This window comes from Amphiprion ocellaris, chromosome 12 (assembly GCF_022539595.1).
Source record: "Amphiprion ocellaris isolate individual 3 ecotype Okinawa chromosome 12, ASM2253959v1, whole genome shotgun sequence".
Lineage (NCBI taxonomy): Eukaryota > Metazoa > Chordata > Actinopteri > Pomacentridae > Amphiprion > Amphiprion ocellaris.
In genome coordinates this window covers 11,526,485-11,550,790 of record NC_072777.1, presented here as the reverse complement: position 1 = coordinate 11,550,790, position 24,306 = coordinate 11,526,485, and the positions used below count along the sequence as shown (strand labels likewise).

The 24,306-nt window shown below is 38.8% G+C and overlaps 1 protein-coding gene across 1 annotated transcript in view; it reads left to right on the top strand.

Moving 5' to 3' along the window:
• The first annotated feature begins 213 nt into the window (after window positions 1–213).
• Window positions 214–24,306, top strand: part of LOC111583185 (serine/threonine-protein kinase D3-like) — a 59,749-nt gene continuing 35,656 nt past the window's right edge. Inside the window, exons 1-2 of the mRNA XM_023292150.3 lie at window positions 214–517; window positions 3,709–4,360. Of these exons, the coding sequence (XP_023147918.2) occupies window positions 4,064–4,360 (297 nt within the window). The 5' untranslated portion in view covers window positions 214–517; window positions 3,709–4,063. The remainder of the gene's footprint in view (window positions 518–3,708; window positions 4,361–24,306) is intronic.

Genomic DNA, 24,306 nt, shown 5'->3' with positions numbered 1-24,306 from the left:
GTTAGCTAGTTAGTTCGTTAGTATTTAGTAGTTAGTTAGCTAGTTAGTAGTAAGTTAGTCAGTAATTACTTAGTTAGTTAGTTAGTTAGCTAGTTAGTCTGTTTGTTTGTTTGCTTGTTTGTTTGTTTTCTGAGGCTTTCCACTGTGGTGGGATGGGTTTGCTGTGTTGTCATGTATCAGGTCAGAGTGAGACCTCCTCTTCCCGCCGCGGCTCCTCTCCGGTGAGCTTCTCTCTGCGTGTCGGCGGCTCTCAGTCATCAGAGCCTCACGGAGCTGCAGCTGCTCGGTCCGATCGCCGCTTCTCGGGGAAGTTTACCGACAAAAAGAGTCCACAGAAAGTCAAACGGTTCTCTCAGCCAGGTTTGCTCGTCGCTTCCAGCCCCGGAGGACCGACCGGAGCGGACAGACCGGGACCGTGTCGGCTGAACTCGGCCGTGTAGCGGTGCGAGCTGGAGGAGACTTTAACGCACATTTTCTTGTCGTTTGTGGAAGCGGAGAAACCACTGTGCTCTCAGAGGTCGGTCATGATGGCTTTAACTTCTCTTTTCACCCCGTGGGAGTGTTTTTAAGTCAGCTACAGCCTGTTGATCGTGTTCTAGCAGACTTCACTGAGTTCAGTAGATACCAAGTTTTCTGTTATCACATCTCGTCCTGAGCGAAAATCCAGATGTGCTCACACAGCTGCAGTATTCAGCATCCCAGCTACGAAGTAAAGTTATGTTCATGGTTACAAGTCAAATGGATGTTAATGAACAAACATCCTAAATTTTACTTTAATAATCTGCAGGAGGCTTATTTACGATTTACCATAGACATGATATGAGAGTTTAGATTGGAGATTTTTCACTGTACAGAAATGATAGTAAAATAATAGAAACAATAGAATGATGACACTTCATTATATATTAATAATAATTTATCTGCTTACTTTAAAGCATCATTACGAGCCTTTCCTGCCTGTTTAAACCAGAAGCTAACGGGATCAATTCAGCCAAAATAGACACAAAAATATAATTTACCGGAATTAGAGTTAAACCATGGGGATAGTCTGGGTTGCAAATTAGCACGTGTGTGCTTTACGACATTTAAATGAAAAATTAGGCCAGTTTTACATGATGTAGTTTGCTATTTAGTGCCATTTTCGATTGTTATGCTATGAATTCTTAGGATGAATGCACTTTACTTGCAGAATTTAAATTCTCATCATGGCACAGTTCTGCCTCAGAACGTCACAAATACGCCAAATAGTGTGAAGACAACTGTATGGTGCATTAAGGAAGTTCTAAAACCCTAGTTTTATGCTCTTTGAAGCTAATATGCCAGCTAAAAACACATTTTAGGAAAATATATGGTGCATCCGAAAAATACAATATCTACAAACAAAATGTGTTCTTGTTGCCACTGTGAATGAGCTCAGATTTAATTAATTGTTTTTTAACTACAGACATTTAAGTTTATACTGTAAAGTTAGTTTGTTTAAATAAAACCATAAAATTTTCATTTAAGTCAGAGGCAGCAGTCATCCATATTGTGCTAAGCTAGGGTAGTTAGCGTCAGGTAGCACAAATTTAGCTGTTCTTCCCCCCCATTTTATGATTTAGCAGCTACAATATTTAGATGATACCTAAGCGCAGTTACTAACATGTTGGAGCATTCAGAAAGTTTCTTTTTTTAAAAAATATAAGAAACAGGAAACAAAATACTAAAATTAGCTTTAGCTAAAGCTAAATTCTGAGCTAGCTGTAACAGGCTAGCTCACTGAAGTTTTTATAATAAAACCTAATGTTATTTGAATATTTTTTGGTACAAAAATTCCTTATTTCCATAGCATAGTGATGTCTATAAGACATGAGTATTCCAGAGCATTAAAATGTTTATTTTTTTATTTTAAATAAAAGGGAAAAAGTTAAGCATTAATTTTAGCTAAGGTTAACTCACCAGCTAGCTCTAACTAGCCAGAGTGCAGTCGCAGCAGATATTTTTGTAGACGTGGTAAAGGAGGGCAGAAGAACTACAAACAAAAAATGGCAGAAGTAATTCAGGTCCACACACTCAAGGTGGGTTTGACAAATAAAATGTCTTTATTTTACTGGGCTAGAGACATAAAATATAGGTCTACTTTTCAAACCAACCTTCAGGCCCTGGACCTGGATTTTGATGTCATTTTTCTTATTATTTTCTTTCAAGAGAACAGGTGGTTATTGTTTATTATTGCAATTACTCACCGACTTCAGTGACAAAATATTTTTATATTACTGTTGCACTTTAACTTTTGAACAAACAGCACTGTTTTTGCTTCCATGTTGTTCTACATTCTTGCTGATGTACAAATTTTTGAATCAAGTAGATGTTAGAATAATCTTCACCTGAATTCAGACAACGTCTTAAAGGCAAAATATAAATAAAATTGTACCCAACATGCCTCACTGGTGGAACATGTGCTTATTGATAGGAACTACAGTTTACCAGTGTTCCCTAAACACCTCACATGCAGGCTGCAGTAGACGCTAGCTATGTGACTGTGCACAAAGATTCCCTTTGTCTCCACTCAGTTACTACAGCATGGATGTGTGACCAAAAATAATTCTGAAAAGAGTTACTTAAGGTGTTTTACTATCAGATTTACTGATTTATTTAAGTGGAAACCAAGTGATTTGGCTTGTGGATTAGACTTGGAATATAAAAACTGTACAAGTCTTCTTCTTATTTTAAGGAGGAGAGTTAATTTGCCTTACTTTTTGTACTTGTCCACATTTTTCTGAGATGTATCTAAAGCACATGCACACGTTGCAGTGCCGATGCTGAAACAATGTGCAGCCCTGTAATAGAATAAGATCTGGTCCTATCTCAGTTTTAATCAGTAATGTAGCTTGTTGCTATGTTTTGACTTTGTAAAGTAGAACTCATATAAGACTTCATAAATTCTCTGAACCTTTCCAGTAAAGTAGCGATGTAGTATCAGTATGAAAGTAGGCCTGAATGATTTGGGGAAATGATCTAACTCTGATTTTTCCTGACAGATATCCTACCTCAGCAACATTTACTGTGTAAAAATACTTAAAACATGAACAGTGATGTAGCATAGTCACCTTAGATACCATCAAAAGCATCACAAAAAGAGAGTGGCAGGAATTTGTAAAACCATTAACACAGCACTTTAAACCCTGGTCAGATATGCAGCATAGCGCATATTCTAAATTGCAGCTTTTGTGATTTGCTAATTATATGTTCATATTTGAATTTAGATTGGACACTGATTAACTTTTCAATCCTAGTATGGGGTGAACTTCACAAAAGGTGCCAACTAAAACGGGATGGCATTAATTTTTGACTACTCAGCAGACAGAGGCTAAATTTTGTAGTTTTTTATTGCCAAAAAATTCTGCTCTGCAATCAGAGCAAGACATATTTTAAATACATATCCACGTCCTTAATTAGTTAATTAATCTTTATAATGTTCCTACAACATTTCTGATGGTATCACATGAAATGACACTGATATTTGATGAGGAGTTTTTAAATGATCTATCTGCACTTTTGACATTTTCTGTCATCCTTCACAGCATGTCCAGTGTGACTTTTTGTGTAGGTGAATTTGCAAAAGACTAAAAATTAGTTACATATTCATAATTACTACACAGGTTTTACACTTTGAAAGAGGAACTTTTGACACATTTTTTTTTAACATTCTGCCTTTATTCTTTACAGATGCTTTGAGTGAAGAGAGCAAAGAGAGAATACAGCGCTGCCACTTGTTTTCTTGCTGCCGCTGCTCACAATCAACACATTCAGCAGGAGGCCCAAGAATTTATTGAGGATTTAACTTTGTTATAAAACTCTTTAAAGTTGAATCTCTCAGGAGGCTGAGCTTTCACTTCACAGACTTACATGGTTTACCTCAGAGATGCTCAGCTGTGAGAGGAATCTTTCCTTGCAGGATTTCATTGGTGAGAATTGTGAACTTAGACAAACAAGGGGACAGGCGACGCTCGGCTGATGTTTTTGGATGTCGTTCACCTTCGAGGCCTTTCTCCTGCCAGGACGACATCTCAGATAGCAGACAATGTCGGCCGATAACAGCCCGCCGCCCCCGCCGGCCTCGCCCAGGTCTTTCCCCGCCCTCTCTCAACATGTGGCCCCACCCACACCGTCGCCATCACCCAGCCCGCCCGCCACCATCTGCAGCCGGCTGTCCAACGGCAGCCAGACGGCCCCCAGCCCCACCAACTCAAGGGGTTCCATCCATGGCGTCTCCTTCCTGCTTCAGATCGGGCTCACCAGGGAGACGGTCACCCTCGACCCCGGAGAGCTTTCGCTGTCTGCTGTCAGGGAGCTTGTCTGTTCCATCGTAGATCAGAAGGTAAAACATTTCAGTATTTTTTTTTGACAGCTTCATTTTGGCTTCTGATCTGTGCTCTCATGGGATGATTGCATATGAAATGCTTAGAGGAACTTTTATGCCACAAATGGTCCTAAAAGTTTGAACAACAGCTGAAGAGGGTAACCATGAGTTACAGTTCTCATAATTATGAGATCTTGTTAAAGGCCTCATCTCATCATAAAGTGACTCAGTCATCCCATCCTCTTGGATTCTTGGGTTCTTGAAGTCGGTAAGTGTAGTACTGGGGAGCTAATTGCTAACAATCTCAGCAGATGGGAACATGCTAATGTTGGTGAATGTCGGCTTCTTTCTGTTTGTCTGTATTGAGCTGGTTATTCCTCAGAACCGTATTTCAATCAGTAAACTGCAAGAAGCCTCCCTGTAGAAGCTTGTTCAGGGCTGATTTTTGGGCAGAAAATAGCAGCTATGATAAACTGCAGTTTAGGTCTCGATGCTGATTGGTTAAACTTGGAGAAGACTAGTAGTGATTGGTTGAACTCAGAGAGGACAGCAAGGGCTGATTTTCTACCTTAATGTCCACTTTCTCTAGGAGTCTTGTCCTCAGTAACATTGACATCTTTAACCTAAAATTCCCCACATGTCCTAACATTACAAACCTGAATTGTTTTATAGAACTGAAGTTAAGTCCAATTACTGCTATTTGTTGTTGCTTTGGCACACTCAGAGTTAACATCCTGCTCAAAGCTGTTGGATCCTACACTGAAATGGAAGCAGAAGGGTTAAATGTTTCAATCACGGCACCGCTCCTGTAAAAGTTGCGCCACCTTGTTCCTTTCCGAGTTCCTACAGTGAAAAGCCGCCTTATGTCACATCTTTAAATGCTGGTCTGACCAGGTCCCAGCTTTGAGAAAACACTCCTTTTGTTTTTCTTGATTTATAAATGAATTTTGTCTCTGTAAAAAAAAAATGATTGTGAGCAGTTATTGCAAAGCCATCAACTTAGCATCGCAGACAAAGTGTGTGTGAACCTGCTGTAGCTTCATGTCAGATGCGATTCTTAGGCTTCTCTTGTAGTGCAGCAGACATCCGCTCTGAGCTCAGCCTTATCTCTCACCATCTACTGGTTTTCTGGTTTCACCGCCTGCACTGAACGCACCACCTGTGTTTACGGCACTAGATACATTCCTGTGCACAGTCTACCAACACACACACACACACACACACACACACACACACACACACACACACACACACACACACACACATATACACACACACATACACTGCAGCAAGCCAAATGGGAGATGGTTCACCTGTTTTGTAGGGTATGATAAGATGATAACAGAGAGATTAAAGCCCAGGGATGCTCTCATTTGAACTTCTTCCAGTAACACCTTCTGCTGTCATCGGTTGCTCGATTAGTGAACTGGCTGGTCATCCATTCAGTGTTTGTTTGCATCTTTGACATCACATATTTTGTTGTCATTTCTCGTTGCTGACTGTCCCTACAGCCTCAGCAGAGGAAAAGTCTTTTCACAGGGAATGTCACTTCCTGGTTGGTGTTGCTGTGTCAGCGCTCTGCTCTTCCTGTTTCACAGCTGTGTGCTGTGTTGGAGCAGCAGCAGGGTGGTCAGTTTGCTTCCCAGTGCTGCTCGCCGATCTCACTGTGTGTGATGAAGATAGAACTGATAAAGGTCTCAGGCTGGGAACATGTCTACAAACCCTGTAGAACTTAAAGGACTTACACTACCAGTCATAAGCTTGGACACACTTTCTCATTTAATGGTTTTTCTTTATTTTCATGACTTTTTGCATTGTGGATTCTCACTGAAGGCATCAAAACTTTGAATGAGCACATACAAAATTATGTAGTAAACAAAAAAAGTGTGAAATAAGTCAAAGCATGTTGTGGCTATTTTGAAGAATAGAAAATATAATAATGGTTGCATTGTCCTGCTGAGGGTGGAAAATGGCATCAAGGACTGCTGTTGCCATGGGAGATAGGGGCGGGGGGCATTGCTTGATCTGCAATGTTTAGGTGGGTGCTACATGTCAAACATCCACATTAATGTCAGGACTCAAGGTTTCCTACAAGAACATTGCATGATAACAAGATGATCGATGTTATTCACTTCACCTGTCAGTTGTCATAATGTTGTGGTTGATCGGTGTATGGAAGCTGCATACCTTTTTATGCAACTCTTTGTATCCCTTTGCCTGATGCGTAGAGCCACATTATTAGGAAATACAGCAGGTTGAAATAAACCACAATAGTTATCTCAGTGTAACTCTTATACATTTGATAAAACACTAACTATTATACTGTTTAATAGTCAGTGTTCAGCACTAGGTGAACCTGCCTTAAAGGTGGGCGTGGTCACTTTACTTGGGAAAATACCTGTATTTTTCTCTGCAGTGGTCAGAACTTTTGGATGAATAAGCATGTCGCGCAAACATCCCAGACGATCCAAACATGTTAACGTTTTAGACATTTATCTTTTAACACTTACACAAAGTCTGACATCTGCAGACTTTTTTTATAGATTAGTCCAGGTATTAATAAAGTACAGTACAGTAGATTAATATGGTCATTAAATATATGTGAATGTAGTTGATATCTAGTTGACCTGGCTGTTTTAAAAACTGAAACTAGACACCTTAGTAAGAACCTTCTGTGGGACGACATGGTGGAAACAAGTCCCGGGTTGGCCTACAAAATGACATTATCATTGGAATTTTCTTTTTCCTCCTTTTGTGTCCACACCGTGGAGCTGAGCGCTCCATCTGTGGGTGGATGGAAGCGTCAGGTCAGATTTACTGCAGTTATGCCACTTCTCTACTACCATGTTTATGTGTTTGCATGTGTGAAAGGAAAGGGGAGTTGTAGGGAAGATCCCCTCCCCTTTAGGTTACCACCATTCCCACCACCTCGCCCCTCCATGCATACAAACACAGTCTCATCCTGGATTGTGTAATGAAACACTTTGCTCAATATTTTCAGTCAACATGAAGTCTAATGACTCTGCGTTATATGTGAGTGGCACTGATGAACCCTTTGCACTGATGAGACTGCCACTGCGGTATTTTGTTTTCTGTGATATGAAAAGCTCAGTAAATATGACGTGTTTATAAGCGTAACTTACCAACTGAAAGATGCAGTTTGTGGCCACAACTCCCCAGCCTGGTCCACCTGTTCATCACGTTCACCACGTGGTCTGTTGCGATAAAAACTTCACGTCTCTCATTGAGGCCTCAAGCAGCCAACGCTTCTTTCATCCCCATTGCGATGTTGTAATTTGTGTTATCATTTGGGATAACTGCTGTTTGCGAATAGTCACTTTTCAGTTAGTTTGTTAGTCCTCATCGGTAAAGTTCAGCTGGATCATTCGTGCGTTGTAGCTGGATGATATTCCACTTGTGACAGCTCTGTTTCAACTTGTGCTTTTCATTGTTCATACACCTCTTGGATGGCAACTTCAGAAAAATAGGTTTGTCGTGATACTACATACCGCTTGTGAAGTGACTGGATCAAAACTGATAACTGTGTAAAGTTGTATCATGTCTTTTGTGAGGTGGAAAGTTATAACATCGGTGATTTCTCTTTGCCATTTAGAGCCTTTCTATAAGGTGTATCACTGGCAAGTAGTTTGTTGGTTTGAACAGATTTCAGTCCGACTTTCATCATACAGAGCTTTGTGCTGCTGAAATGGTCAAACAATTCCAAAACAGTGCTGATAGAGCATACCTCCATCCTTTCTGTAGCTGAAATAGTTCCATACAACTGATCTTGCTTTTATTCTTCCAACCAAATCTTCCTTTGCAGTGTTTCTCTGTTGTTCCTTGCTTATTTTGCTGTGCACATGTGGAGCCAGCATGTAAACAAACTCTTTTAAATGAAGTTTAAAAGAACAATGTATAATTTGAAGCAAATAATGTTTAAGCAGACAGACTTTATTAGTCCAAAAGTTGTAGCACAATGCTTTTGAGTTCATTTGTTTTACTTCCAACCACACATCCTGCAATATGAGCATTGTGCACATTGCAATGTCGATGCTGAAGCGATATATCATGCTGATCTGTCTTGTAGTGCAGGCCACATTTGGACGCATTTTCCTGTCATCACCTAAAAATGTCTGGGGAAAATCTCAATGTCACATTAACATTTCAAAATGTTTTTATGAAAGCTGTTGCATAGACCATGGAGTATATATTTAAATGTCAAATTCAATGATTTAGATAAATAATAACGGAGGAGTTCTCCAGTGGCAAATAGTTATTAATGACACTTTTTTTTCAAGCTCAGCAATAATACACAGCGTTATTAAATCACTGTGCTTGTTTTTGTGAGATTCTATAGAATATCACATGTTTAGCAGTGTCTTAAAAAACATTCAAAGCACCTATTAAAATGAAAATGTAAGAGAAAAATCAAATGGACACCATTACTTCAGCCACATTTACAGTATATCACATTGTTGTAAAAGAAAACACACTTCTTGCATTCTTCTCCCTCATTTACACGTTAATTGTAAATGTTCATCAAAAGTCGTTACAACCCATGGGTCCCTGTGCTATCGTTTATAGCAGCATCTCTCGCCGTAGCCACGGTGATGCGAGGGAGCCGCGTCCTCCACTGTGCTGGTTTCCATGGTTACCAAGGCCAGGCGGTGGTTAAGGGGGAGTGAATGCTTGTAGCGCAGAGAGAGAGAGATGTCAGTGTTGTTATATGGACGCTCAACCCGCCTATGCTTAAAATGCTGTTATTGTTGAATGGAAAGCTTACGACTTACACGTTGTTTACATCAAAAGCAAATATTTTTCCCACTGCTACACTGCTGTCTTTATGCACCAGACGCCAGATGCATAAAACTCCGTAAAGATGCACGACTGAAAGTATATACACACGCAAAGACAAAAATATGCTTGCACATTCTTTTTGTCAGATTTGTAAAGCTGCACATATGCCTGGCTCTGGTTTATAAATCTCAGTCTTTGTGAAATCAGGCCCATGTGCACAAACTTTGTTTCCACTGCCTCCGACTTCCATTGTTATAGTGATAAAGTGGCGACTCCTCCATTTACTATACCCATCAGTGGGGAGAACAGCAAAGGACAGGGGCGCACCTGGATGGATGTCTTTATAAGTGCAACTATTCTGCTAAACTATGGCTGTTTATAGCACATGTGCCATTTATGATGTGTATCTGTAATCCACCAGCGCAGTGGTATCTCGGTCATCATTTTCAAATGCAAAAAAAGATGATTAATGGTTAATTTGTAGCGCTCATATTGAAAGTAGAAATGAGTATGAGTGAGGTGAGACGTTTCACACTTCTTTTATGATTACCAGTTTGTAGGTGGGATATTGGGAAATGGTGTAAGGCTGGTTTAATTCGTACATTTCATTTCTAAATCTGTTGCTCGGTCTGCTTTTGCTGGACTGGCTTGTGACCTATGAATGTGGTCAAATGGCTGTAATTGAGTTTGATTTATTAGATGTTTGTAAACACAGAGTGTCATCTACACTGATTTGTTGTAGCTGAATTCAGAATATAGTCAATGTAGTCATTTACATATTTTCTTGTTTCTGTTATCAGACATCGGAGGTGTAAAATCTGATCAGGGCTCATAAATACTATTTGAACCAACATTCATTACCGAGCTGTAAAGCTGCAGATAAAGTCATTGGTGTTGTCATCGGTGCAGTGTAAACAGAGTTTAATGACAGCAGCTGTGCTGTAAGATCGTCTGTACCGACATTTATAAGAGCAACGTCAGATCTATTGCAATACAGCTGCTAGTGTTTTTAGATCTGTTGCCCATATCAAGATGACAAATTTTGTCAGCATCTTTAAACTCCACCCCAGGCCACAAATATACAGATAAATAAATCCATCCTACCACAGTGGTTAATGTTTGGTTAGGTTTAGGCCCAGTATAGCTTTGTTAGGAAACAAGATGTCTGGGTTAAAAATAACACTTGGTTAGAGTTAGTGAATGATAGCTGGTATGGCTCAAAGGAACTGTGCTGAAGTCTTGGTGATGGCAAAGTTTTGCTGACCCATCGATCCACCCCGACCTCACCCATCTGCAGACTTTGTGGTTTTTTATTATCATTAAGCTGCTTCCACATTTACAAACAGACAAGAGTTATGATGTAGATGGCAAGTAGAGTCTTTGTCACATGAGTGTAAACAAACATTTTGGGCACCACACATTTTACAGAGATGTGAGGTTTCCTTCTGAAAACAACCATTAACTACCTGAGAATCTGCTGGATGTACAAGGACACAGTGAATGGGTTTTCATCTCTCTCCATCTTCGATTCTCTCCATCTTTCTGCTCGAATAACAAAATAACTTAAAAAAAATCTAATAAAATCTGATCAATGAATCTAAATGTTGGCCTCAGACTGAAAAGTGCTGTAATCACGTAACTTTCAATTTTCTTTTTTCCTTCTGTATTGTTTGTATTCTGTAGGATTTGAGTCGAGGAGGTCAGATAAGAAGAGATTTTTGAAGTCTTTTCTTTACAGCAGCAGATAAAAAGTAATCAGCAGAGAGAAACTAAACAATTTAAAGAAAATGGTGATGAAAAATGTATTTTAACTGGTGTTCCAACCAATGGCAGTATTAAATCTGCATTACATAAATGAGAAATTTATGTAAGTGTGAATTAAAGACAAAAAGACAGCTGAGCTTATCCAAAGTGAACAAAAGTAGGTAACACATATGGAGGTGGTGTAGCATTTGTCTTGTTTAATGTGGGTGTTTTGCTGTGATTAAAGGTTAAGTGGGTACATTTAATCCTGTCATTTACCTCCTCTTATGTAAGACACTGAAAAAACATCGAGTAACTGTGTGTGTCCATCTCTCACTCGCTCTTTTTTAACTTTTTAAAATCCCAGCTTAACCTTTCAAACTCCATTTGTCGTCTCATTAGTCAAGAAAATCCTCCGAAAAGCACCAAGTTTCCAGTTCAACCCTGATCCTTAATGTCACACACAGCTGCTGTCTGGAACTAAATGGTGTTATGAAATGTTTTTATGCTGTTATAGTGTCTCTTTAAAGTCTGTAACCTGAGCTGCTTTAATTCCTCGTAAGTGGTGAAGATGACATGTTAAATGACTTCTGCAAAAGTCTTAACAAGCCTCCAGATGCACTTTGTGTTATGGCTGCCAGGTCTCAAGAAAACCTAAAGTGTATTAAAAAGTAGATGAAAACTTTGGCGGGCAATCTGCATGTCTTTTTCCATAGGAGGCTTGTTCCAAAAAAGAAATTTAATTTGCTTTAGTGGTCTTTCAAGTACAATGATACCATTGCCTCATATGGTATATGAACAAGAGAATAGCAAAATAAGAAAATAAGATTTACATTAGGAAATTAATGCAAATTCTGCATAAATGCACATGCGGATGTGCTGCTGGATCCTGTGCCTTTTATTTTCATACAGCCTACTTGAAATTTGAGTTAAAAGTTATTTTAAAAGAACAAATATGTTATTTTAGGTAATTTTCTGCACTATTAATTAACTATAGTATAATGTTTTTGGCTCCTCTTAGCTTTAACTTGAGGGGGCGGTACATAGTAATGTCAATATACTGCAATCGAACACTAAACATTTTGTATTTTTTACTTATTTTGAGTCTGTTTCATTCTGGTCAGAAAGGGGGTTTGTAATCCCCACAGCTTTTAAGTAGTTTGCTCATGAAAACCTTAGTTACCTCCTGTTGTATTATTATTGGTGTCATAACCTCACTGCCACTAGAGCCCTCCTGAAGTCTTTAATGTGAACCCTTAGCGTCTGAAGGACACAGTTTACATCCAAATTCGTATCCTTCCGTCTTGGTTGAATTGCTCTCGTAGTATTTATTGCAGGAAGGTGTAGATCATGTACACTGAAACTGCACAACTTGATTTTTCCAACAATGCCAGTTGCTTGTTTGGAAAGAAAAATAACTAAATGTTGAATTTATACTACATTTACTACAGTTACAACCTGAACACAGCTTTGTGTCTAGCTGAACACCTGTTGCTCTTGTTTCAATTCCCCATGAACCTGTCAGTGCATAGATGTAAATATCTGCATATCTCCACACAGTGCAATCATTGTATACACACGTAGACAAAATTGTTGGTACCTCTCAGTTAATGAAAGAAAAACCCACAATGGTCACAGAAATAATTTGAATCTGGCAAAAGTAATAATAAATAAAAATTCTATGAAAATTAACCAATGAAAATCAGACGTTGCTTTGAAACGTGGTTCAACAGAATTATTTTAAAAAATAAACTCATGAAACAGGCCTAGACAAAAATGACGGTACCCTTAGAAAAAATGAAAATAATGTGACCATAGGGACATGTTCAATCAAGGTGTGTCCTCTAATTAGCATCACAGGTGTCTACAAACTTGTAATCAGCCAGTCGGCCTATTTATAGGGTTACAGTAGTCACTGTGCTGTTTGGTGACATGGTGTGTACCACACTAAACATGGACCAGAGGAAGCCAAGGAGAGAGTTGTCTCAGGAGATTAGAAAGAACATTATAGACAAGCATGTTAAAGGTAAAGGCTATAAGACCATCTCCAAGCAGCTTGATGTTCCTGTGACTACAGTTGCACATATTATTCAGAAATTTAAGATCTATGGGACTGTAGACAACCTCCCTGGATGTGGCCACAGGAGGAAAATTGATGACAAATGGAAGAGACGGATAATACGAATGGTAACAAAAGAGCCCAGAAAAACCTCTAAAGACATTAAAGGAGAACTCCAAGGTCAAGGTACATCAGTGTCAGATCACACCATCCGTCGTTGTTTGAGCCAAAGTGGACTTCATGGGAGACGACCAAGGAGGACACCATTGTTGAAAACAAATCATAAAAAAGCCAGACTGGAATTTGCCAAACTGCATGTTGACAAGCCACAAAGCTTCTGGGAGAATGTCCTATGGACAGATGACACAAAACTGGAACTTTTTGGTCAAGGCACATCAGCTCTATGTTCACAGACACAAAAATGAAGCATATCAAGAAAAGAACACTGTCCCTACTGTGAAACATGGAGGAGGCTCTGTTATGTTCTGGGGCTGCTTTGCTGCATCTGGTACAGGGTGTCTTGAATCTGTGCAGGTACAATGAAATCTCATGACTATCAAGGTATTCTAGAGAGAAATGTGCTGCCCAGTGTCAGAAAGCTTGGTCTCAGTCAGAGGTCATGGGTCTTGCAACAGGATAATGAGCCAAAACACACAACTAAAAACAGGAAAACACTGGACTATTCTGAAGTGACCTTCTATGAGCCCTGATCTAAATCCTACTGAACATCTGTGGAAGCGGCTGAAACATGGCGTCTGGAGAAGGAACCCTTCAAACCTGAGACAACTGGAGCAGTCTGCTCATGAGGAGTGGACCAGAATACCTGCTGAGAGGTGCAGAAGTCTCACTGACAGTTACAGAAATCGTTTGATTGCAGCAATTGCCTCAAAAGGTTGTGCAGCAAAATATTACGTTAAGGGTACCGGTACCATCATTTTTACCCAGGCCTGTTTCATGAGTTTATTTTTTAAAATAATTCTGTTCAACCACGGTTCAAAAGCAATGTCTGATTTTCATTGGTTAATTTTCATAGAATTTTCATTTATTATTACTTTTGTCAGATTCAAATTATTCCTGTCACCATTGTAGGGTTTTCTTTCATTAACCGAAGGGTACCAAAAATTTTGTCCATGTGTATATTACATGGCCCCATTTTATAGTCCCGTGATTTGTGTTCATCAATAACTAATAAATAAACAAATGCTGCATTTCCCAAAAAAAATACTTCATCTCTGACAATGCCATATAGGGGAATGAACAACCTTGGTGGAGTACTGTGCTCTATGAGTGCTTTTCCAGTTTTTGCTTTGCTTACAGTCTTAGTTGAATGTGTGCTAACATTTAGTGTTTAGCAATGAGTACAACATACAGCTTTGACATTAGTTTTGCAGATATTTAGCCATACACCAAAGTTCTGTTGACCTGAAGATGACGTAGGATCAAAGTAAATAAAATTTTGTTTTACTTATATAGCACCTTTCAAAACCTAAGTTCAAGCTGATTTGGTAAAATGTGTGGAACAGTTGAAGAAACTCATTTCATCCTCTGAGAAATAGGATATTCAAATCCAAATTAATAGCAATAAATTGAGAAGATTATGTGGTACTTCATGAATTAAATAACTTTGATTTGAATGTTTACTAAAACATAATCAGATCATCAGATATATTTGATGTCAATCCATCTTGTAGCTTTTATGTTATTTCAGTCTGGACCTCAGTAGTCGACCAACACTGACAAAAGTCTGCCAGGACAATAACATAATCGTAATTCATTATTTCAATGTGTCAGCCTGCCTAATTTTTGTAAAGTTTTGGTTTGAAAAAGGGTTTGATTCAGTTTCACTTGTGAAATTGTGCATTCTTTCATTGTTCTGAAGTGTTATTTTAAATAACCTCTAAAACATATAGTTGTCAGAATTTAGACCCAGTTTGTAAATGTATGAGGAGAGTTGTTATGTGTCTGTGAATATGTAGTCAGATCTGTAAATGAATTCTCAGTTCACTGCAGGAGATGGGCCTCATAATTTACCTGCCAGAAGCTTAGCTATCTTCAGCAGGAAGTTTTTATAAGTAACAGGTTGAAATCATTTGAATTTAAGTCATTTTATCGTGAGTTAAGCTTTGCAGATTGTGCTGCTAGCTGCCCTGCCTAAACCTACCCTTTAGATATTTGCCTTATATGAGCAAACACCTGTAAATAGAAAGACTTGATTGGTGTGTTTTTCCTCCTCTAGGAAGTGTAAAGGTCACATTTAAAACGTGTCCAAATGAGGTGCTGACCTGCAGCCATGAAATGAGAACATGTAATGACCTCAGGTGCCTCCTTCACCTGCTCCTACTGTCCTTCTGATAGGAGGCAGGAAGTGGGTTTGTTTCCCTCATTTGATTACAAGAAGGAAACTGGTTTGACTTTAATGTTTACTTTGCTCTGTGCAATGGGTCGAATCTAACCAGGATATCTGGTGCTTATTTACATTCAAATTGCCAGGTGAGGTGATATCATATGGAAGGGTCACCAAATCTGACTGTGGCACTTTACAGGGTCGTTACGGCAACTTTTTAATGTCTGAAAACTATAGTGAGCGATGGAAAAACTGCTCGAGTGCTTTTGTTTTCTAAAAGCAACAATAACAGAGGTTCTTTTCAAGTCTCTGGAACCTTTATGGTAAAGAAAGAAATAAACCTGTTTGGTTAGGCGGCTGTTGTTTGGTCTTTGGTTATGGTCTCTCAGAACCTGCTGTCTGACCACGGAAATCAAAGATGTTTACAGTCGTTCAAAGAAACCACAATGGAAGGATGTAAAACCGGTTATCTTATAGAATTGTAGGTAGAAGCAATATCATTTAAAAGCAGGGTTCCTCTCTCAGCTGCACAATGCTAACCAGTGATGGCATGAACTGACAATCCCACATCCACAGATACTCCCTGGTCGATATTGTACAAGTGTGAGAGAACAGAACATTACTGGACCATCCAACATGCAATTTCAGAACTCAGTGCACTTAGCTCTAATCATTTCTTAGTTACCAAGAAAATTACTGTATACTAGTTGCAGTTTACATTCAGTTCAGCTACAGAGTCAGATATTTCCCACCGGAGTCTGTGGAGACTAAATATGACTTGATAATGTTGTTTTTTAACTGCTACATGTGCAAACAAGCAACAGTTTACTAACAAGTGAACAATTTTAACCTTTCTGATAAGTCAGTGTTATATTCACAACTTTTTTGTGGCCTTAAAGTCTACTATTACAGGTAGGATGATTAATGCACTGGTGATGAGTGTTTTCTCACACTTTACCAAGGAGTTTATTCAGCACATCCAATATAACGTGATTTCTAGAAGATTTTCTTCCCAGCAACATGATGAACATTGTTTTATTCTCACTGTTGATAGTATTTTCTGATAAAATTGATAAACAGAGATACCCAAAATCCACTCTGTATAATATTTTGACTCGAATACTCTATAACTCATATTTTTGTTCTGGAAATAAAACTCTGTTAGGCCATTTTAGATATGTAATACCTTATTTGCATATTTCAACATTACAAGTAAAAAACTTGTCGTACAATAAATATTTGTCTAAATGTAAGTGATCAACTGGGGAAGTTTCATGTTGAAAATTCTCCCCCTCTTCACCTGTTGTGTTAACACTTAAAATTCTTTTTTTTTAAATTTTGAAGTGAAGTAAGAAGCTTTGTAAAATCATGATGTCAACTTTAATGTCACTGAAAGACATTTCAAACCAAAAGAGTCAATTCTGCTGGAAACAAAGAAAACAATTGTGTCTTTAAATGATGGATGTTATTTTGAAGAGATGTTGTGTCTCATCCACAGACCACAGATGGTCATTATTTTATCAGTATGAGCAGAAGACTCAAGTATCCAAAGAGTTTAGACGAGGTAACGCAGAATTTATTGTGGGATAATGTAGAAGTAGTTTAAAAAAAAAAACAAAACAATCCCACCGTGACCTTTTGGTAACTCTGTAGATTATTATCTGATTTACTTTGATCCCAAAGCATTAAAATCTCCTGTATGTCTCACATGTAAAGATTTAGCGGCAAAGATCTTTGACTGACTCATAAATATACGATTATAATGAACAGAAAACCAGCTGCTTCAAATCCCAGATATTTTATATGTCAATAAAACCTCTCAAATGAAGAGTAGATTTGCGATAAATAACGGCTGAATTCATCTTCTGCCTTTCGGCTGGAGTTGAGGAGTGTTTTCTTTGTGGTTTTCGTGCAGCAGATGTGTTTTTAATTTCAACTGTCGGCTGCCGCAGTGTCTCTGTGGTCCATTATTCTCAAGGTCTCGCTGCTGTTTTGAACTTTATCAGTGAAATGTCACAGCAGCTTGGATGCGTTTGTAAAATCTCTCTGTTAGTTGTTGAGCTGGATGAGCTTCTTTGGCATTGAGGCTCTTTTTTTGTGGTGTGGTTGTGTTGCTCCTGAATGAATCCAGAGGAAGCACTGAGGTCAGTTTAACACACAAAGGAGGGAGGATGTTGTTGTGGCGTAGGTGTGTGTGTGTGTGTGTGTGTGTGTGTGTGTGTGTGTGTGTGTGTGTGTGTGCGTGTGTGTGTGTGTGTGTGTGCGTGTGTGTGTGCGTGTGTGTGTGTGTGTGTGTGTGTGTGTGAGTGTGTGTGTACCTGTATTACTCATGCAGGGATAAATCTGTTTACGTTCTCACCGTCCCCTCCCGTTTCCTATGAGGACTTGGTTTAAGGTTTGGGTAATGGTTACGGTTAGCCAAGTACTGTTTATGGTGGGGTTAAGTCTCCAGGAAATGAATGTCAGTCGGTGCCAGTCCTCTGAAGTCATGGAAAAACAAGCACTAACCCTGTCACCCAAGCATTTAAGGTGCATTTAGCTCAGTGATTGTGTCAGTTAATTATCTGAAGCCCTAAACCCACTGGTGGGTTTAAAAGACACGTTGTCTTTTTAAAAATTACCCAAATTACACCATTTATTAGAGCCAGAAGCTGTAGAAACAGGAAGAATCATCCAGTTTTCAACTTTTTGACAGTCCATGGACACTGGATCTTGTTCAATGTAACCAATTGTTGGATGTTAACAAAATCCCTTTTTTCTACACGTCTCATTTAAAAACTCCCCCAAAATAAAATGCCTGCTCGAGCTACATTCTGTAAACAATTCTCTGCTCCTAAACTGTGAAGCCATAAATGACACAGCTGCATCCAACAGTCATGTGACTAAAGATCTGTGTCGTTTCGACTTCATGCTGTGTTTACATCAGACAGGAGAAAAGGATGGAAACACATTAAAATGTAAGTAGTAAAATATCTAAAGTATGCGTAGCCATCTTTAGTAGCCTGTGAGCACTTGGAAATATGGTGTACATGTTGATTTCAGGTATTTAAAATGTTTGCTAAAGGAATAATCAAAGAAATCAACTTTTATTTTTCCTTTTCTTCATTATTTATGGCATTATAACTGTGCCAGTTTCTAAATTCTCTCTACTTCTAGCCATGATTGTGCTGTTTCCATAGAGATGAAGGACTTTACATTGCAGTAAAAATGCGACATCCAGAAACTGCCTGAGGTTCAGAGGGTTAATTGCATGTCACTTTATGGGTGATGGTTAAAGAGTCAGAAGGTCACACATGGAGACCTAGAAAGCCAGAAACACCAGAAAAAATGAGTGTGAATAGAAAAGAGTTTGAATTGCAAAGTTAAATTATCCATGAAGGAATTTTGCAATCTTTAAACCAGATGAAACTGCACTTGGTGGTAAATGAACATTTTTTTATTCCTAAGTTACAGTTGCAGACTCAGGTATTGTTTTTTTTTTTTCATTTGTTGCATTCAGCGCCGATCTGAGCCTCCAACAAGTGGCTAAATGAAACGCCTACATACTCCAACACTCTGACAGCCTTGACCCTCTCAGCGCTGCTTCCTGTAGCTTCCTGAGCGAGGTGACAGAGGCGAGCGGATGCAGGGAAAACAGACTCACAGCTGTTTGCCTTCATATTTCCCATTAGTCCATTTTAGCGCCGTCCCTCCAGGCTGATTGCACGCGTACGCCGAGCGGCTTCAAGAGTTTTATTGGAGCTGAAAGGCTCTTAGCTTTCTGCAGCGGAAGACAATGGCGGTTTTATCTGTTTGTGCTCTTCACGTCGCTGCCGGTCCAGATGTTTTTATAAACTGCTGTCACGACATGATAAACTACTGTTTGTCAATCAATACTGGGGAAAATCTGGTTTATATTTTATTGTGACAAAAAAAACTGTAAGACAGCTGTAGCAACAATGATAATAATAAAATGATTCGGTATTTAGTATATCTTCTGACTGCTGGTTGTTGTAGGAATGAAATGATCTTTTTAAATGTCACCAAACAATGTTGTTGTGTGATATAATATACTGTTAAATTAAATCAAGATTTCCTGTTATAGCAGAGGCTAGCTTCCCCTGCTAGTGTCAAAAACAAATTATAGACTTTTTAAGAAATCTATGAAGAACAGAATGAAAACATTCTGATGACGAAACAATAACTTGATTGACGAACAACTGTATATTTAGATTTTTTTCAGTAATTTCTGAAGCAAAGACAGTAAAAAAAGCAAAAAACACATTATCGGTTTTAGCCTCTGAGATAATATACTTCTGCATACGTTTTTATTAAAAGTAAAAAAAAAACAAAAACAGTGTTTTATGTTCATTATGATCGTATCTTTACAAATTTCATAATTATTTATTATGGAAACAATCACTTATTAATAAAAAATTACCGTTTATATCACTAAAATGTCAACTAAATAACCGTCTGAATTTAATAACAACCACCTACTAATTAGCTAAACAGTAATAAAATCAGCTTATTCAAAAATAGTTTTGATTGTGTTCTTTTTATTAGGTTGAGATAATCATGTTTTTTTTTTGGCAATACATCAAATTTTATATGAAAAATAACAAGTTGTATCTGTGTCCAAGAAATCACTTTCAACTAAGTTACCCATTACAAAAACACCTCTCAAGGAAGTGTGTTAATTCCAGATCACATGACCTGCTCCATGTGATGTCATTTCCTCCTGAGGAACAGACTGGCCAGACTCCAAGGCTTTCTGAGTTATTTAATATAAAGTAGTGTGTGAGTCAAGTGTGGATTTATCGCATGTCAACAGGTTCACTACAATGGCTTTATAAATAACTTTCAGTTTCAATTTTACTCAATTGTATATATAATATTTTAGAAGAATCTTTCTCTAAAAATGCCATGTGGTGTTTGGTTATAGGCAGCCATGTTGATTTATAGGCCTGAAAACAGCAAAAATGTCAACTATGTTACAAAAAGTCCCGCAATTATGTATTGACCCATATATAATTGTAAGCAGAATGTTGTTGGGTTTCAGACTTCTGCTTGAACAAAACCAAATTAGAGACATGGTTTCGAGGTTGTTTTAAGGATGATTTCTTGACATCCAGGTGCTTTTCATAAGTATTTTCTATATTTTCGACACAATTCATTACCTTATAATGACAATAAGAGCTAGTTGCAACGACATAACTTCAGACATGCTTACAAAACATAACTCCAGAAATACAAAAATCAGCTCAAAAAGAAGTGGCACTATGATATATCACATATACAGCAAATGAGAAGAAAAGATGTCACGTGGAAAAGTAAATTTTCATATTTTCATAGCTCTGAAAACAGTCTCACGGGGAAATTACCTTCTGCAGCTTCTGCTGTTCTTCACAGTCTCATAAGTAATTCTGGAGGCTGTAATCATAACCGCTCTTCAAATGCCAGGTTTAAGGTAGCTGGAGAATCAAACGTTTGGAGAGGTTTGTAGCAAGGTGACAGCACGTCTTTGAAGATTGCATTAGTGGCTTCATGTCAGAGGGTTAAATATCTGCTCCAGACATGTTTTCATACATGTAGAACTACTTTTCTTGCTGCATTAATGGAACATTATTTTACTGTGTGGCATTAATAAAGAGACATTGGAAAATTACAATTACATTCATAAGAATTATTTAGTCTAGGGCAGTAGGTACATAGTCCATACATTTCTCGCTAGTATCTTGTTTAAAATGTACAGGAATTAGAACAGAACAGAGCCAGTGTTGTCTCAACTCAAAGGTGGCAGATTGGAATCTGCTGTATGTTAGCACTGTCCACGTTTGTCGTAACATAGTCCAAATCTTACAAATCTTTGTCAGTAACAACTGGGATATTTATCCACATGTTGGACTTGCTTTGCTTTGCTTTTGTATTGTAAGAACTCGTTTTAATCTCCTCAACGACATTTGTTGACTCAATGCTTCTGGTAGTGGTAAATCCTGGAACCTGCAGTTTATTTTTCAACCCGCAGCAAAGTTAAAACCGACCACCCTGGCTTCTACCTGCCACCTCCGCCTGCTAACATTCTGTAGGAAACCCTATGACTATTATAATATAAATTCGTTTTACAGTGGAACCCTTAATTAACAACAGCATGTGTAAATACATTGGTGGAAAAAAGTTTTTGACACTCCATATATTTGCATGTATATTGCATTAAGAATCACTCTTAGGTCTTCAAGTCCAATTTCTTTTGGTACAATCACAGCCATAATACTAAACAAATCCTAAAAAAGCCATTTAAAACTTAAAATTGATTGGTTCCATTAAAATAAGACATTGTAAGTATTGGGTCATTGTGGTAGAATTTAGTTTTGTTAGTCTTTCTTGTAAACAAAAAACAAAAAAATGGCATTTGTATTTATTTGTATAAATTGTATATATACTGTATATACCAGTTTCACAACCTGGAGACCCTGAGGCTTTAATAGGGCTCATAACTGACCCCACACTCATAAATCCTTTGTAAAGTTTGCCGTTGCACCCAGATAGCTGGTGTATTGATAAAATCAGAAAGTCATTTGGTTATTGTGGCCTTTAATTGTTTTATATCAGACAATAGCTCGTTTGCATGATAAGTACCAGAAACGTTGTGAGCTTTGGAAGTAATTCAGGAGACAGACATGAACTTCATGTGTATGTGCTTGCAGGCTGCCTGTCGAGTGTGTCGTCCTCCCTTTTAGAACCAGGATTATTGGGTTCCATGAACACTTAGTCCCTCTGATAATGGTATGAGTGCTCCACCGATTAAGAAGTGGTGGATAATACCCCCCTCTTCTCATGGCTCAGTAAAAAACATGGCCCAACAAGACCTCCTGCTCTCGCTGGAGGGTGAAAGGTCTCAGCGGGGCCTGGAGCCTTTGGCCTCTGAGACCCTGATGACCAGAACAAGGCTGTGGAGTGGTCAGAAATCTGTTTTGCATTTGGTGAGGGCATCAGAGAAGAGTTATTGAAAATGAAAGGGGCTGTGTGTGCTGTATGTGTGTAGAGGTTAATCCCTGGCTAATGGAGGATTAACCATAAAGAGGGGATCAGTGTGTATTAAACACACACACTCTTGTCCATTAACAGTACTCTTAGTGTGTTTCTCTGCTCACCTCAGAGAAGAGAATGCATCAGCTGACGACTGACTCTAATGTGATTGGATGGAGCCCAAATGTGTCGTCATGGCAGCTGAACAAAAGTGTTTTTACTTCTGGTTCAGACCTCTCCCAGTCTGCATGGAGGGCTTTTTTCAGCTTCCTGCCTAGTCCTGGTTTTATAGCTGCTCCTGGATACACAGACAGACTCAGATGTATTTGTTCCACCGTATGTTCTATGATTGTTTCTCAATATTAGACAATTTTTTTTTCTTTAAAAAAGCCAGCACCGGGCGCCCGTATAGCTCAACGCGTTGAGCGGGGGACCCATGTACAGGGGCTGGTCCCCGATGCAGCTGGCCCGGGTTCGATTCCCGCTCGCGGCCCTTTGCTGCATGTCTTCCCCCGACTCTTCTCCCCTGTTTCCTGTCTCTCTCTCACTGTGCCTATCTAATAAAGCTGACAAAAAGGCCAAAAAAAAAAATAACTTTAAAAAAAGCCAGCACCACACAAAATGTCTTCCAGTAAATTTGAGCTGCTGACACTTTCACACCCTGAACAGCCTGAATGAGTTGTAGTGGTATGCGAGTTCTGGAAACTGGAGTATATTCAGGTTACTGATACTTCTGCGACAGTACAACACATTATTCAGGTTCTCCAGGATGTCGAGGACTTGTGACTGTCATTAGACTGGTAGTTTTGCCGTTTTAATTCTTTGAGATTCCAGCACAGTTTGATGCGGTTGACCACTACACTGTGGCAAACCGTCTAAATGACCACGTTGGCATCCAAGATACTGTGTCAGAGTGGTTTCCCTTCTACTGAGCAGACAGGTCCTTAGTGGTTACAACTGGGAGTTCTTTCTTCCTCTTCTGCCTCAATCACTTTTGGAGTACCTCAGGGTTCCATTTTAGTGCTCATTTTATTTTCCTTTCATATACTTCTGCTTGGCTCCATCTTCCACAAACTTAAAGTCTCTCTCCAGTGTTGCTCTGATAACACACTTTGAAATCGAATGACTCCACCTCCACCACTTCCATCTTATCCTGCCTACAGGAGGTGAAGTGCTGGATGGTCTAGAACTGCTCCCTCTCAACAAAATGGGGCCATCGGCAGCCAACTTACATGCCCATGTCACAGATTCCATGGTAAAGAGATGCATCACCAAATTAAGATTCATCCTCTGTCTGAATCACATTAAGACTGTGACCACTGCATTCATTTCCTCAAGGCTGGATTACTTTAACACTCTATCTACACTCTTGGGTCATCTGAAGCTGGTGTAGAATGCTGCTGTAGGACTACATAGACTCAAATTGACACAAAGAGTTGTAAAACAAGCACAAAATGATGCAATACAACTACAGCGATGTGCAAAATGATTATAAAGAGACCCAAAATGGCTACAAAGATGCTTCATAAGACTACGAAACTCAGAATGATCTAGATGCATTAGAACTAAAAAACAATGATTATAAAGTGATTGGAAATTACTAAAGATACAGAATTACTAAGGATGCAAAACATTCACAAAGAAATGCAAAGCCCTAACGACAGATAACATAACTATATGGAGACTGGATATTTCAATTTCGATCAGGACCGCTCATCACATTTTAACCTACCAGTGTTGACATTGACCATAGTCCGATTTTTTGTTTACATCTACTGTCATATAGGTAAAAAAATGTGAATAATTTTCTTAATAAATGCAGCAATCAGCCAGTAATTTATTAATTTCTCCTATAAATTGAGCACAGGAGATTTAGTGCTGTCCTAGTTTATCCCAGCTAGATTTTATACATTTGCAGTGACTAGAGGTCATTAAGTGTAACAGAAGACTTTGTTCTGGTGCTGTGGAACTGCCTCCCTCCTCTGCTCATTACAGTACTTAACAGTAAGAGGC